The following is a 12284-nucleotide window of genomic DNA, read 5'->3' as shown; positions in this document are numbered from 1 at the left end:
GCATGTGTGCTATTTCGAGAATTTATTGAATGTTTTATTTTGCTTCCAAATAATATTTAGATTATAGAACGTAAATTTGTAACGTTGCGGCAATCCCTACAATGGGATTTCTCGCACGTATAGCTCTTTCATAATTCACTTTATCTTGGATATTCTTTCTTATTATGCATTCCCATTCCGAATTTGCAAAAAAAAATTGCTTTGATTTCCGTTCTTTTACAATATTTTAATACATAGTTTTTCAAACTTCCTTTTCATTAATAAATTTCATAATTATTTTAATATGATTATAATGTTTTAATGATTTGCTTTCTATTTATGATTTTTCTAGTTATTATTGTTTTGTTGTTACTGTTGTATGTGTCTTTCCCATACGTATTTGTTCTGACTTCGCACTCTATTGTGTTGGATATTGCTGCATTCATATTTACACACAATTTTCCAAGCTCCGAATATAAAAGCTCTAAGCATCACTCTCACCAGGTGTTGAATTTTCCTCTTCGTTAATTGGAACAATGAGATTCTCCTTGGACATGAGGTTATACTTTGTAACAAAATGAGTGAAACGATGACATAAATATGTTTCGGCCTCAAATTCATCAAATATTCGCCGGTGATGGAAATACGCATGAGAAAATATTCGGTAAACACGACGACACACCGAACCTAACTTGGTCACTGATGACTCCTTGATTGAAACCCTAGCGAAAAGTGTAAAAATACTGAAATTAAGCAATAACTATAAATACTACATTTTTGAAAAAAAAAAAGAATAATGGAGGACTCAAAGGAACTATTGAGTAAAGATCTATTGAATTAAATTTTATTAATTAATGTAATTGTGTTTACCTGCTTGGGAAGTATTTATTACTATTCAAGAGGCATGCTGCACCGTCCAATGTATGTCGTGTATAATCAATGGCGGGACATTCTTTTGGGGTTTTATGTGCAGCACATAGGAATATCCATTGATCGGTGGCTGTCATTTGTGTACATGTTGTAGGTGAACATTGTTTTTGTAAACGAACAGCAAGTCCATTTAGTTCCATACAAAATTGTCTATATGCAAAGTAAAATTAAATGATTGAAAAATTATTATGTTAAGGATTTACCTGAGATGTTCGTATTTCCAAACCCCTTCGTCTTGGGCTTCTGGCATTGTCAAAATTAATTCAACATTTGATGGATCACGTTTGATCAGTTGCTGAATGTACTGCTGTACAGCCAAAGTGCTGTCCATTTCTTCAAGTGGTTCATCTGCCCAGCGAGAGAAATCCTGCAAAGAAATTGCATTTCTATTTTTTTCACCATATTCTCTGATTACACATAATTTTGTATAAATGGAAATGGTATCCACACAAAGAACACTAATCACTGTATTACTTCCTCCCTACAAACCTTCGCTTTAGTTCCTGGTCTGTTTCTTCGCAGAATCGTCGTGCTGTCCGCCATCTTCATGTTTCTTCAGACTCTTCCCTTTTAAGAAAAAAGAAAGAACAAGTGAAGTGCTCTGATCCTTATTTCGGGCGTGTTTATCACTTTTATATTACCGCTATTATAATTTCAATATTTTGATAATACAAGTTAATTTAATCTAAATAAATATTCGATTTAAATTTAGTATACTAATATTAGCCTTTCATATGAAAAATCTTTAGTTTATCGTAATCCTCTTTCCACTAGTTTTTCGTTTTGTGAAAATTTTTGACAACTCCTCCGTTCATTGATACAGAGTTGTTGCATGAGATACATTTTTTGCAGAGTTGACTTTAATGTAACAAATAAAATATGTATAATGGAAGTGTGTGGACATTATTATATGACCGCAATTCTACTTTGACCCAACATTTTTCTTTAAATATTTTAATTTTAACTAAAGATTTCTGAGTTTATTATTCACCGAACAAAACAAAAGTATTCATACAAACGTGTAGAATAAAATATTTACTTATTTTATATATATTTTTAATAATTTGAAATGAATTAGGATTGCGTTAGATTTTTATTGAGTTTATTAATCACAGAACAAAATAAAAGTATTCATACACACGTGTGGAATATAATATGTACTTATTTTATATTTATTTTTAATAATTTAAAATGAATTAGGATTGCGTTAGATTAATGGATGGGTTGTGTAAACCCGCAAGTCAAGACAGTTGTATGGTTAAGTGATCGGTTAATTACCAGATATTTGTGTGTAAAGTTATACGAGTTTCTTAATGCTGAATTGCAAACTACCCAAAACTCATAGTTTTTTTACCAATTCCTTTTATGTACTGTAGTTTCGGTAGTCTTAACCTGTTGTCTAGCAATGGTTATTTTGTAACGCATTTTTGTATCGTAATCGTATTGCTAAATTCTCATTAAATACATGTGGCAGCTCTCAATATCGAAAATAAATAGACAAAGGAAAGAAAAAGTGAGAATACGATTTTGACTGTAACACAAATTGCGTTTCTATTGTGCGAAAATTAAGAAAAATAATTAATTTTTGTGATATTTACAAATAAGCAAATCAGGAAATCAAAAGATAAAATGTCGTACGCATACTTGTTCAAATATATTATCATCGGTGATACTGGTAAGTATGCAGATTGTTTAAATTAAAACTACTAATTGTGTACACAAAGAAATTAATGCAAATTTACTGCAAAGACTTCTTGCTAATAGTTGACCAAATCCATATTAAACTTAGAACAAAAACATTTTTTTCGCCACACTGCCCAGAAAAGCTTTATTTAATTTTTTTTGAAACAATTGTATAATTCTGTCTAGTACATGAATATTAGCAGCTGCTAAGATTAATATCAGTAGGTAATACATGTGTGATGACGAAAGCAGAGGCTTGAAAATGTTTTTGGAAAATCGATATTTTGATATTGTTGTGAGCATTGCTGCTAGCATACGGATATGGATATTTAATGATGTTGGATCGAAGTTCATCTATTATCTCGTAGATATTTCGCTCTAAAATTTTAATAGGGTATATTTTATATTTAATACCTCCTTTTTCTCTCACTTTTCCCACATCAACTTCTAATAATATGGTTAAATGTATGTATACGATTATTAATATGTAAATTTGGGAGGATTAAGGTGAAAATGATACCGTATTATGTTTTATCGCTAAAGTTGATTAATATTAATGTTAAAAAAATTGGATATTTCTGTGATGCTTCTATTGTTACTAATTAATGATATTTTATTATAAGGTGTCGGAAAGTCATGCCTTCTACTTCAGTTCACCGACAAACGCTTCCAACCCGTGCACGATTTGACAATTGGAGTGGAATTCGGGGCACGCATGATTACTATTGATGGCAAACAAATCAAACTACAAATCTGGGACACAGCAGGCCAGGAAGCGTTTAGGTAAAATGCTATACAACTCACGTCTCTATAAAGATTTAAAAATTTATTCGACGAATTTATTTAGATCAATTACTCGTTCGTATTACCGAGGGGCTGCGGGAGCTTTACTGGTGTATGATATCACACGTCGTGAAACCTTCAACCATTTGACTACATGGCTGGAAGATGCACGCCAACACTCGAACTCGAATATGGTTATTATGTTGATTGGCAACAAGAGGTATGCAAAAAAGACCTAAATGTTATTATATGTATATTTACAAACGATTGAGTTTGCATTTTTGTAAATTATAAAACATGTTCTTCACTTTTAACACCACATATAATTGATGAATCATTCTCTTCTCCTTCTTTATCACTATTTGGTTCGCACACATTGGTGTGATTTGTTTGCAAACTTATATTTTTATATACCCACAATGATATGCAATTGTATTTTGCCATAGTGATTTGGATTCCCGTCGCGAGGTTAAAAAAGAGGAGGGTGAAGCCTTTGCACGCGAACATGGGCTAGTATTTATGGAGACATCAGCTCGTACTGCTGCCAATGTAGAGGAAGCGTTCATTAATACAGCGAAAGAGATTTACGAGAAAATACAGGAAGGTGTTTTCGATATAAACAATGAGGTGATTAGTAAACTTGAAAAAAGTGGACAAATAATATACATGTGTAATAACAATTTCTTAAATGTGTTTACAGGCAAATGGCATTAAGATTGGACAACAGCATTCCCCAACGAATCCCTCACTGCCGGGTGCTGGCAATCAAGCTGGATCAGCTAGCAGCGGCTGTTGTTAAGTAGCATTTCCCAGCTGCGGCTGAAGTTAGTGATTTTTTCTAACAAAATCAATAACTATTAACTAGATGTTTTTCCTTTCTTCACAAGTTTATCATATTTTTGTTTACTCTGTTTTTTAATTTTATTTTAAATCCACTAAAAGTGAAATGTGTGTAACGGAAAACCGGCATTTCCTAATATTCTTATAATATAAGACATTAAACGAATCTAAAAAATTATATCTACGCATATATCAATAGATCAACTCCACGCAAATAGAAAATCAAAAACCAAATAAAGTCTTGAAAACTTATTTTTTTGGCTATGAGATTATTACTGTTATGTTGATAGAGTCCGGATTTTTAAGCAGAGAAATTAGGCGTATAACTTAACTAAGAACAAAATATATTTCAAAAGTTTTAAAGTTACTGTGGTAACCACTGTAATGAATTGCTTAAAGAAAATGTAAAGGTATTTAATTTCAGATTTTCAAATTTATTCAATTACTTATATTTGAGAACTTGAAACTTTAATCTCTTTTTGGAAGAGATGTTTCTATTCTGGAGAAACTAATAAATTGGCAGAATTGTAACACTTGAAAATTTCTGATTGTCAGTTGCCATTAGATAGTGAAAAAACACAAAAAAAATGTCAGACTGTATAAAAATCTTGACTCTTATCATTAATAACAGTTATAAATGCTAAAATTAAGATAAATAGTTTAAAATTTATTTCAATTAGTTACGACTAAAGCAGTGCTACTGGTGGTGTTTTATGATTTATTTCTTCTTTTTCTAGTCTTACAAATTTCACAATCTTCGCGCAAAGGGTGGTCGTCAATAATTTTTCACGTATAATGAAAAATGTGCGCTATATGATCTATTAGAATTAAACAAAAAAGACAAAAACCAAAATTGTTTTAAGCGCTTTTAAAAATACCAAAAACCAATATTACAAGCATACAATTGAACATATTTTAACGCTATAAATATAATACTAATTGGAAATAAACAACTGATCTTACAATACCTAGGACCATTTGAAAAATAAATCATATATATGAGAAATCAAACACTAACACTATAACTCAGAAGAATACAAGATTTTATATAAGTACATTCTTAAATACAATGCTTAATGTTTATCTTAAATATTTTTTTTATTTGTATGAATACATTCAAAATCTCTTCAAAAGTAATTGGTATATATTTCAGTTAGGGTAAGTTGCTTGCATTTGCGTTGTTTTTAGTATTTATCGAAATGTAATTTTTCATTTGTATATTTTTAAAACAGTGGAATTGTAGGAGTGCAGTGATGAAACTGTTCTATAGTCCTGAGCTCTGGAAACATTACCTGCGCTTTTACATTCCAAGTATAATTTTTTATATGCTTGCGATTTGCTTCTGTGCTCATTTATTTACGGGATGGAATGGTTATTTCTGAAATTATTTAAGGCGAATAAAATAAATGAATTTACTTAAACACAACCATTAAATATATATGATAAATGATACTTATAAAAATTACATACCTACGTACATATATATACATGCGAATATTTGCATTAATGGATATTTTTGAATTGATAATTTTACACAAAATATTGCGAACAACATAATATGAGATAAATATTGCAGAAAATATTTTAAGATAATTAAAGTTTGATATGTGACTAAATAAAATTAAATAAATAAATACACTTACAACCATATAAAACCTACATGATTTTATGAGTATGTGGTATTGCAATTGCTTTCGAATTATTGTTTTTGCTGGGACCCAAACTGTTCCCTGGCTAGTACAGGGGAGAGGACTTCGTTGTTGCCAACACCCTTCGTAAGTCCTTTTGATAGGGTATATGAATTAATTCATAATCTTCCACATTCCGTCATTTAGCTAAAATTTGTTTTGGCGTTTTGGCGACCGATCAAGATCACTATAGTGAACTAATTTAATATAATTCTGTTTTTTCTTGCTTAAGTTTGGATATGTTCCAATATCATTCTCCTTCTTGCTTGTATATTAATATACTTTTATATGTGTTAAAATAAATACTAACGTGTATTTGTCCTGAGGTAGTTATAATAAATTACAACAAAAAATTAAAAATTACCCATACATGTAAATATACTATCAATCGGTGAGTTTTTCTAAAAAGTTGAATACAAATCGAACTTTGATTTTCATATCTTTATGTGCTTTATATTTCAGATACATCATTGGATCTGACTTTCTCTCCCATCTCGCATAGTTCAATCAGATAGGAAGCCGCACCAGATAGGACTATAAATGCACCGGCCAAATAGAATGTGTCGTCCCACCTGCAGTAGAGTAAATAGGAATGTAAATGTTTATAAGTTTAGATTAGCAATATATGTACCTAGCCCTAAGAATATTTCATAAATGGTTGGATTTGAAAGTGTTTTAACTTACCTCAGCGTCATTTCAAAAATTGCGCCAGCAATTGGTGGTCCCACAATCATACCGACGCCCTGAACCAACAACACCAAACCATAAGCGGATGTAAAATCATCTAAATCCACAATTCTAACGCAAATGCTTGGCGTAAGCGAATATGAACTGGCAAACGTGAAACCGAAGGTAATACAAGCCAGCAGTAGTCCACCATAGGTGCTCACCAGGAGCGGCATTAGAAGCACCGCGATTCCACAAACTAGAAAGAGAATATATTAACTTTCTAGGCGCTTACATCTCTCTTGACATATGCTTGAGGCACTCACCTACCATACACACCGAATAGCAGACATTAACATTCATCCAAGAGCGATCGCCTACATAGCCCAGACCGATCATGCCAATTGTTTGCGCGATGCCAATAACTGAAATCATATGTGCACTGTCTGCTGCTTCGTAACCATAAATCTTCATATGCTCTGGTAAATAGAGATATGGGATCATGAACCTGCAATTATGGTAACCAATTTTATTTGTATTTCAATAAAAATACTATTGATTTCCTTGCTGTACTAATGGAAATACTTATTGGTCGTTGCGACTTACCAAATGAACAAAAATAAAATCGATAAATTAAATAGTGTAAATTTCACATCCGCAAATAATGAGAATTTAAAGGAGGACTTCATGGTGCCAACCGCGCATTCGTACCAAGTCTGGAAAACAGATATATATATATATAATTTTCTTACAATTGCATATGTAGTATGTATATACAATACTTTGATGCAATAAAGTCGTTGGCATTATCAAGATATTCTGCTAGAGCCCGCAATTCTGAATTCCATAGGCCAACACCAAATACCTGATACCTTGAAACCTATCCGTCTACATTCCTCATTGTACTGAGTAGATATATGTAAATTGTGACCAATTTTACAACACTAATTACAATTTGATTTCAAAGATATGTTTTCCTTGTATATGTATAATTAAGAAATGCTAATTCGAAAATTTTTATTGTTTTGAAGTTCGTCTTCTTCTTGGGGCTTTAGACTCACATTTGTTTGGTTGTGATGTAAGATAAAGAGGGAGAAAAGAGAATCGGGTTGCTTCTAAAAGAGAAGTTCGACACTTCGTATAAAGGTTGGCTAGCCAAATTTAAAAGCTCGCAAAATCTGATGTAATGGACATACATGTATGTATGTACCACATGTATAAGTTGATAGATTCACTGATTGTTCATAATTACACAAATATGCACATAGTATTTTAGTACGCAACATAAGGCGCACATGAATTTAAATGGTCCATTGTTATATTTACATATATTAAATACTTGGGTGACGATAAGGAACTTTCACTACGACATATACTATGTATGCATATGACACCCTATTATCGGATTAGCCTAATTTACTTCATGGCGTCTACATTACAAAAATTACATTATATAAAAAACTAATGGACCGAAGTAATATTTGCTAACATCTTAATAATTACTTGAGTTGGATTTCTATTTCCTATTTTTTCTGATTAAGGATTGCTCCATCCCTGATTAGGGATTTGAGCTCGTCGTACATAATTTACTCACGTGTTCTTCCACATTTGTGATTGGCACCGTCATCGAATTCCGGAAAATGTTCGGGCAGGAAGTTGTACGGTGAAAATATGGTTTTAATATTGCATCACGATCATGTGATATGTTAATGTGCATTCGCATATTTTTCTGGAGATTGGAACTTGGTATTGAGCTAGTTTGCATTAAATTCAAGTGCGATGGGGTTTGAACCCGCACAAAATGTTTCGGGTCTTTCAATATATTATTTTCGGATTTCAAAATATATGTCGTACAATTGGTAAGACCTTTAACATTGTCATTTGCCAAAATTAATGGACAATCGTTAGAATTTGTTCTATAGGAAGTCTCAATTGATTTCATATTCAAGTTTCTCACTTCATGTTGAGTCTCAGTAATGTCAGCCTTCAGTGCGCTAGCATAGGTATCTATAATGACCGCCGTTTCCTTTACTCCCTGCATTGCCAAATATGGCATGTTCTCATGCGAAGATGACTTCATATCGTCACTAAATCGTTGTGACAAATGAGTATTCAGACTACTAACTTTATACTCGTTATCTAAATATTGAGATTCATAAAAGGTAGGAATGACCATCTCACTATGTAAACGTTTCATGTAATTTGTATCATTGATTTCATTTCTTTCGATTGTATTGTTTTTACTTCCAAAATTTTCATTTATTGCATTCTTTGTAGCAACTATGTTGAGCCCATTTTTATTTTCTCTAGGGTTGACATTAGAAAAGGGAGTTGTGGCTAAATTTTGTGAATGAGTTTCCTTTTCTAAACGTTTTTCCGCCATTAACCAATCGGGATCTCGCATCAACGCACCACAGATGCAAGTATTTAGCATAGTGCCGGCGAGAATTAATGTGGCTATTCTCCAGCCATAGTTATCTATGAGGCATTGTGTCAGCGGTGCATATAAGAACGTGCCAATTCCCGTGCCAGATGCAGCAATGCCAGTAGCGAAGGTACGTTTCTTATCGAACCAAAAAGCGATTGATACAACTGCTGTTACATAGCCAATGCCCAGTCCCAAACCAGAAATTATCCCAAAAGTCAGCATCAACATTTCCACAGAGTTACAAAGTGAGGAGAGGCCAAATCCGACGGCTGATAGAAAACCCCCAAATATGGTCATTTTACGACAACCATACTTATCAACCAGATTCGACCAAATCGGCCCCATTAACAGTGGTACCGAAAAGAATAACGAACTAATCCAAGCTGTTTTTGAGGCGGATTCTCCAAAGTAGTCTAATAATTCGGAATTAATCAGACCAAATGAGAACCCTAAACCATCAGCGATTAGCGAAACAACGAGTGAGGCTCCTACTATGGCCCAGCCATAACCGCCATCGGGAATGGTTGGCGTCTTCTTATCAGTCGAGCTCGAACCTATCGAATCGGCCGATTCGTTAGAGATAAGGCGACTCGGCGATCTTTTGGCACGACTCTCAAATATTGCAAGCGTTTCTTTATTGGTTGTTGTGGTCAAGCGGTCATTGCCATCGTTAATTTTTATTGGACAACCCAGACGATTAGTGGCAGCATGGTCGTAACTGGTAGAGTCATCGGGAAATCCAACCTCAAAGTAGCAGTCATGTTGACTAGATGATGGACATGTCATTGATGGCCTTATCGACGCTATGTTCGAACTTATTTTAGTTGGTATGGACATTGCTTGATGCACTGCACTTTTTGTTTGAATAGTGTCTGCGATGGGTTGCTTCAAAACCATTTTTTTCTTATTGATTTTACAATCAGTTACAAGGTGACAGTTTAGTTTGAAGTGCCACGGAACTTCGACTTGCTTATACGTGTATTTGAGCTGAATATCGTTTACGTTCAATTAATCTGTTAGCGATGTTCGTCACAAGCACATTCGTCTTATATTTTTCAATGTAACTTAATTAATTTGAATCTTTTATTCTTTCACTATATACATATTAATATCACAGTTCTCCCACATTTATTTAAAAGCAACACACGCGCTACGGGGCATCTGAATCGCTCTGACTACTTTCGAATCTGAAACTTATGGCGCATTGCGACTGATGGTACTCGCCGATTTATTGTGACTGCAGCGACGTCGGTGATAACACAGCTAGGGTAGTCTAATCGTAATTGTGCGCGTCCACAAAATACTCTTGAACTGAGATGAGAGTGGAGCATTCAGTTGGAACATAACTTAGACACATACCTATGTAAGTAGAAGTGATGGTCAACACAAAGGGAAGACAAATGCGTGTATTGGACTGTTTGAGCTTTTGATTAATTCAAAAGCCGCAGGTATAGAAAACTAAGTGATATACCTAATATGTGATTACTCTAAATCGGTATATAGTGACGTCAAGTGACGTCGAAATAGCAGAGCTCTTTGAGAAACTGGAAAATATTGTCAATTGAGCCTCAATTTTGAATAATTGGCTGTCTAAGTCAATACTCGTTGATAATTGATAAGCGGTGCTGCGATCATCTCATGGGGTATGAAAATCTGAACTTTGACCGAGATAAGAAACTGATGAAAGAGACAAAAATCCTTTGTTAAATATGTAACTGCTTGTGGATTTAAATGTTATAATAAAATTAGTTGAATTCATAAGTGATTCTGAATTCTTTAACGAGTATTTGAAAACAAAAATGGCGCTAAATTCAAATGACTTGGGCTAGTTGAATTTACAGTTAGGTTTATGTACATGGACTATATACAAATATTTATAACTGTATGGTAACGTGTCGGTACATTGTGCTCAAATAAGTAGGGAGTATGCATGTTTAATAACAATGTAAGTTCAATGCCTGAAATATGTACCAGCAGCGTCATTAAAATCGGTTGTTTATTTTTGTATATTTGCTCGTTTTGTTCGTATCGTAATATTGTGAACTATAAGCCAGCTGCCGAGCAGTTGCTAGAAATCGTGAAAGTAGTTATTTATTTTGGGTTTCTTCTAACACACATGAAGATTTCAGGGTAAAAACAGTAAACACATTGAAGCGTTTTCTGCAAGGTGCAGGTGGAATGAATGATAAGATTTCGAAAATAGATGCCTCATTCTTAAGACCATAGCATGATTTCGATTTAATTCGAACACTTGGACTCCATAATTGGTTTTTTACTCTTTGCATTGAATGTAAATAATATATTACCTTATTTGCTTATGTATTTTTATTTATTGCAACTTTATTTCTTTTCAACCTGTTTTACAGTACAATGAGCATATAAGTATAAGTGTTTGTGAGGTTTATACAATATTTTGTTCGTGTAAATGTGCATCTGTGTGAATATGTTTTTTCTTCTATTTTAGAATTTCAAGTCTAAGTTGGGATACCCACTCCTCCTTTTGGTAATACTACTGCCTGTGCAGAACATTATATAGCTTAATTGATTTTTATTTCAAAATTTAAAACGTTATTAGTTAAAGCTAAAATATAAGAATATATGCATATATCTCTATATAATGTGTAATTGAGGATTTTTTAAATCTGAGAATATTGACAGCGTATCTGGAAAACGTAAAAATATTTGGTATTTTATGAAATGTTGGCTTACAATTTCAATACTTATACAATTGCATAAAATAATACATTTAGTGCACTGACTGTTTTTTTTGTTTTTATCACTCAATTTTCAACATTATAAATATAGTTTCTGAGTTTTCCACAATATCCCCAATAGTACAACTACATACATATGTACATATGTAGTTAATAGCGATTGCTATTCAAATCGGTTTAATACCAGTTTAACGAAAGCTTTTTTTTGCTTCAATATATAGGATCACTTTAAGGGAACAGAAGACGCATGATTAACTGCAGTCGAATCTTGATAAATTTTCGAAATTTATGTATCAAGCTCTATAATAGATGAACATGCTATCATATTTGCATATTCACTATTTTGTTTAGATTAATATGTAATTAATGTGCGCATTGCTTGTTTAACTGCTTATTCAGATACTGTCATCTATTATTTCTTGCATATTTATTGTGCAACTTGTATTCAGTAATAAATTAAGTAATCTACAAAAAAAAAAACCAAAAAATAATAATAAAGATGAGAATAAATAAAACGCTTTAATTAACAGTTAAGTTTTTATTATACAGAACACAAATTGGCCTGTTGTATTG

General features: G+C 32.8%; 3 protein-coding genes across 7 annotated transcripts; 1 reads left to right on the top strand and 2 right to left on the bottom strand.

Moving 5' to 3' along the window:
* Position 1: 1 nt before the first annotated feature.
* On the bottom strand, positions 2 to 1737 carry LOC105221372 (MOB kinase activator-like 4). Of its 3 annotated transcripts, none has more exons than XM_011198315.3 (5): positions 1551 to 1737; positions 1399 to 1476; positions 1113 to 1276; positions 850 to 1059; positions 2 to 722 (listed from the first exon to the last, which is right to left on the bottom strand). In XM_011198315.3, the coding sequence occupies exons 2-5, from the start codon at positions 1456 to 1458 to the stop codon at positions 464 to 466; spliced, it is 693 nt and encodes a 230-aa protein (XP_011196617.2). In that variant the 5' UTR covers positions 1459 to 1476; positions 1551 to 1737; the 3' UTR covers positions 2 to 463. The 3 variants fall into 3 exon arrangements, with proteins under 3 accessions (XP_011196617.2, XP_028902156.2, XP_054089147.1); XM_029046323.2 differs by having other exon boundaries at positions 2 to 701; positions 1551 to 1736; XM_054233172.1 differs by having other exon boundaries at positions 1540 to 1735.
* Positions 1738 to 2403: 666 nt separating this feature from the next.
* LOC105221371 (ras-related protein Rab-2A) lies at positions 2404 to 4467 on the top strand. The gene is made up of 5 exons (XM_011198313.3): positions 2404 to 2584; positions 3216 to 3375; positions 3440 to 3595; positions 3822 to 4002; positions 4076 to 4467. Exons 1-5 carry the CDS (start codon positions 2539 to 2541, stop codon positions 4172 to 4174), a joined length of 642 nt encoding a protein of 213 aa, XP_011196615.1. The 5' UTR covers positions 2404 to 2538; the 3' UTR covers positions 4175 to 4467.
* LOC105221369 (monocarboxylate transporter 9) lies at positions 4282 to 12150 on the bottom strand. 3 transcript variants are annotated; one of them, XM_011198306.3, is made up of 6 exons: positions 8164 to 12150; positions 7176 to 7285; positions 6896 to 7077; positions 6588 to 6828; positions 6268 to 6475; positions 4282 to 5593 (listed from the first exon to the last, which is right to left on the bottom strand). In XM_011198306.3, the coding sequence occupies exons 1-5, from the start codon at positions 9892 to 9894 to the stop codon at positions 6355 to 6357; spliced, it is 2385 nt and encodes a 794-aa protein (XP_011196608.2). In that variant the 5' UTR covers positions 9895 to 12150; the 3' UTR covers positions 4282 to 5593; positions 6268 to 6354. The 3 variants fall into 3 exon arrangements, with proteins under 3 accessions (XP_011196608.2, XP_054090926.1, XP_028902150.2); XM_054234951.1 differs by having other exon boundaries at positions 6274 to 6475; XM_029046317.2 differs by lacking the exons at positions 4282 to 5593; positions 6268 to 6475 and having other exon boundaries at positions 6660 to 6828; positions 6900 to 7077.
* Between the last annotated feature and the right edge of the window lie 134 nt (positions 12151 to 12284).

Source organism: Zeugodacus cucurbitae, chromosome 6, assembly GCF_028554725.1.
Source record: "Zeugodacus cucurbitae isolate PBARC_wt_2022May chromosome 6, idZeuCucr1.2, whole genome shotgun sequence".
Lineage (NCBI taxonomy): Eukaryota > Metazoa > Arthropoda > Insecta > Diptera > Tephritidae > Zeugodacus > Zeugodacus cucurbitae.
Note: the sequence above shows the minus strand (reverse complement) of the source record. Positions and strands in the feature narration are given on the sequence as shown.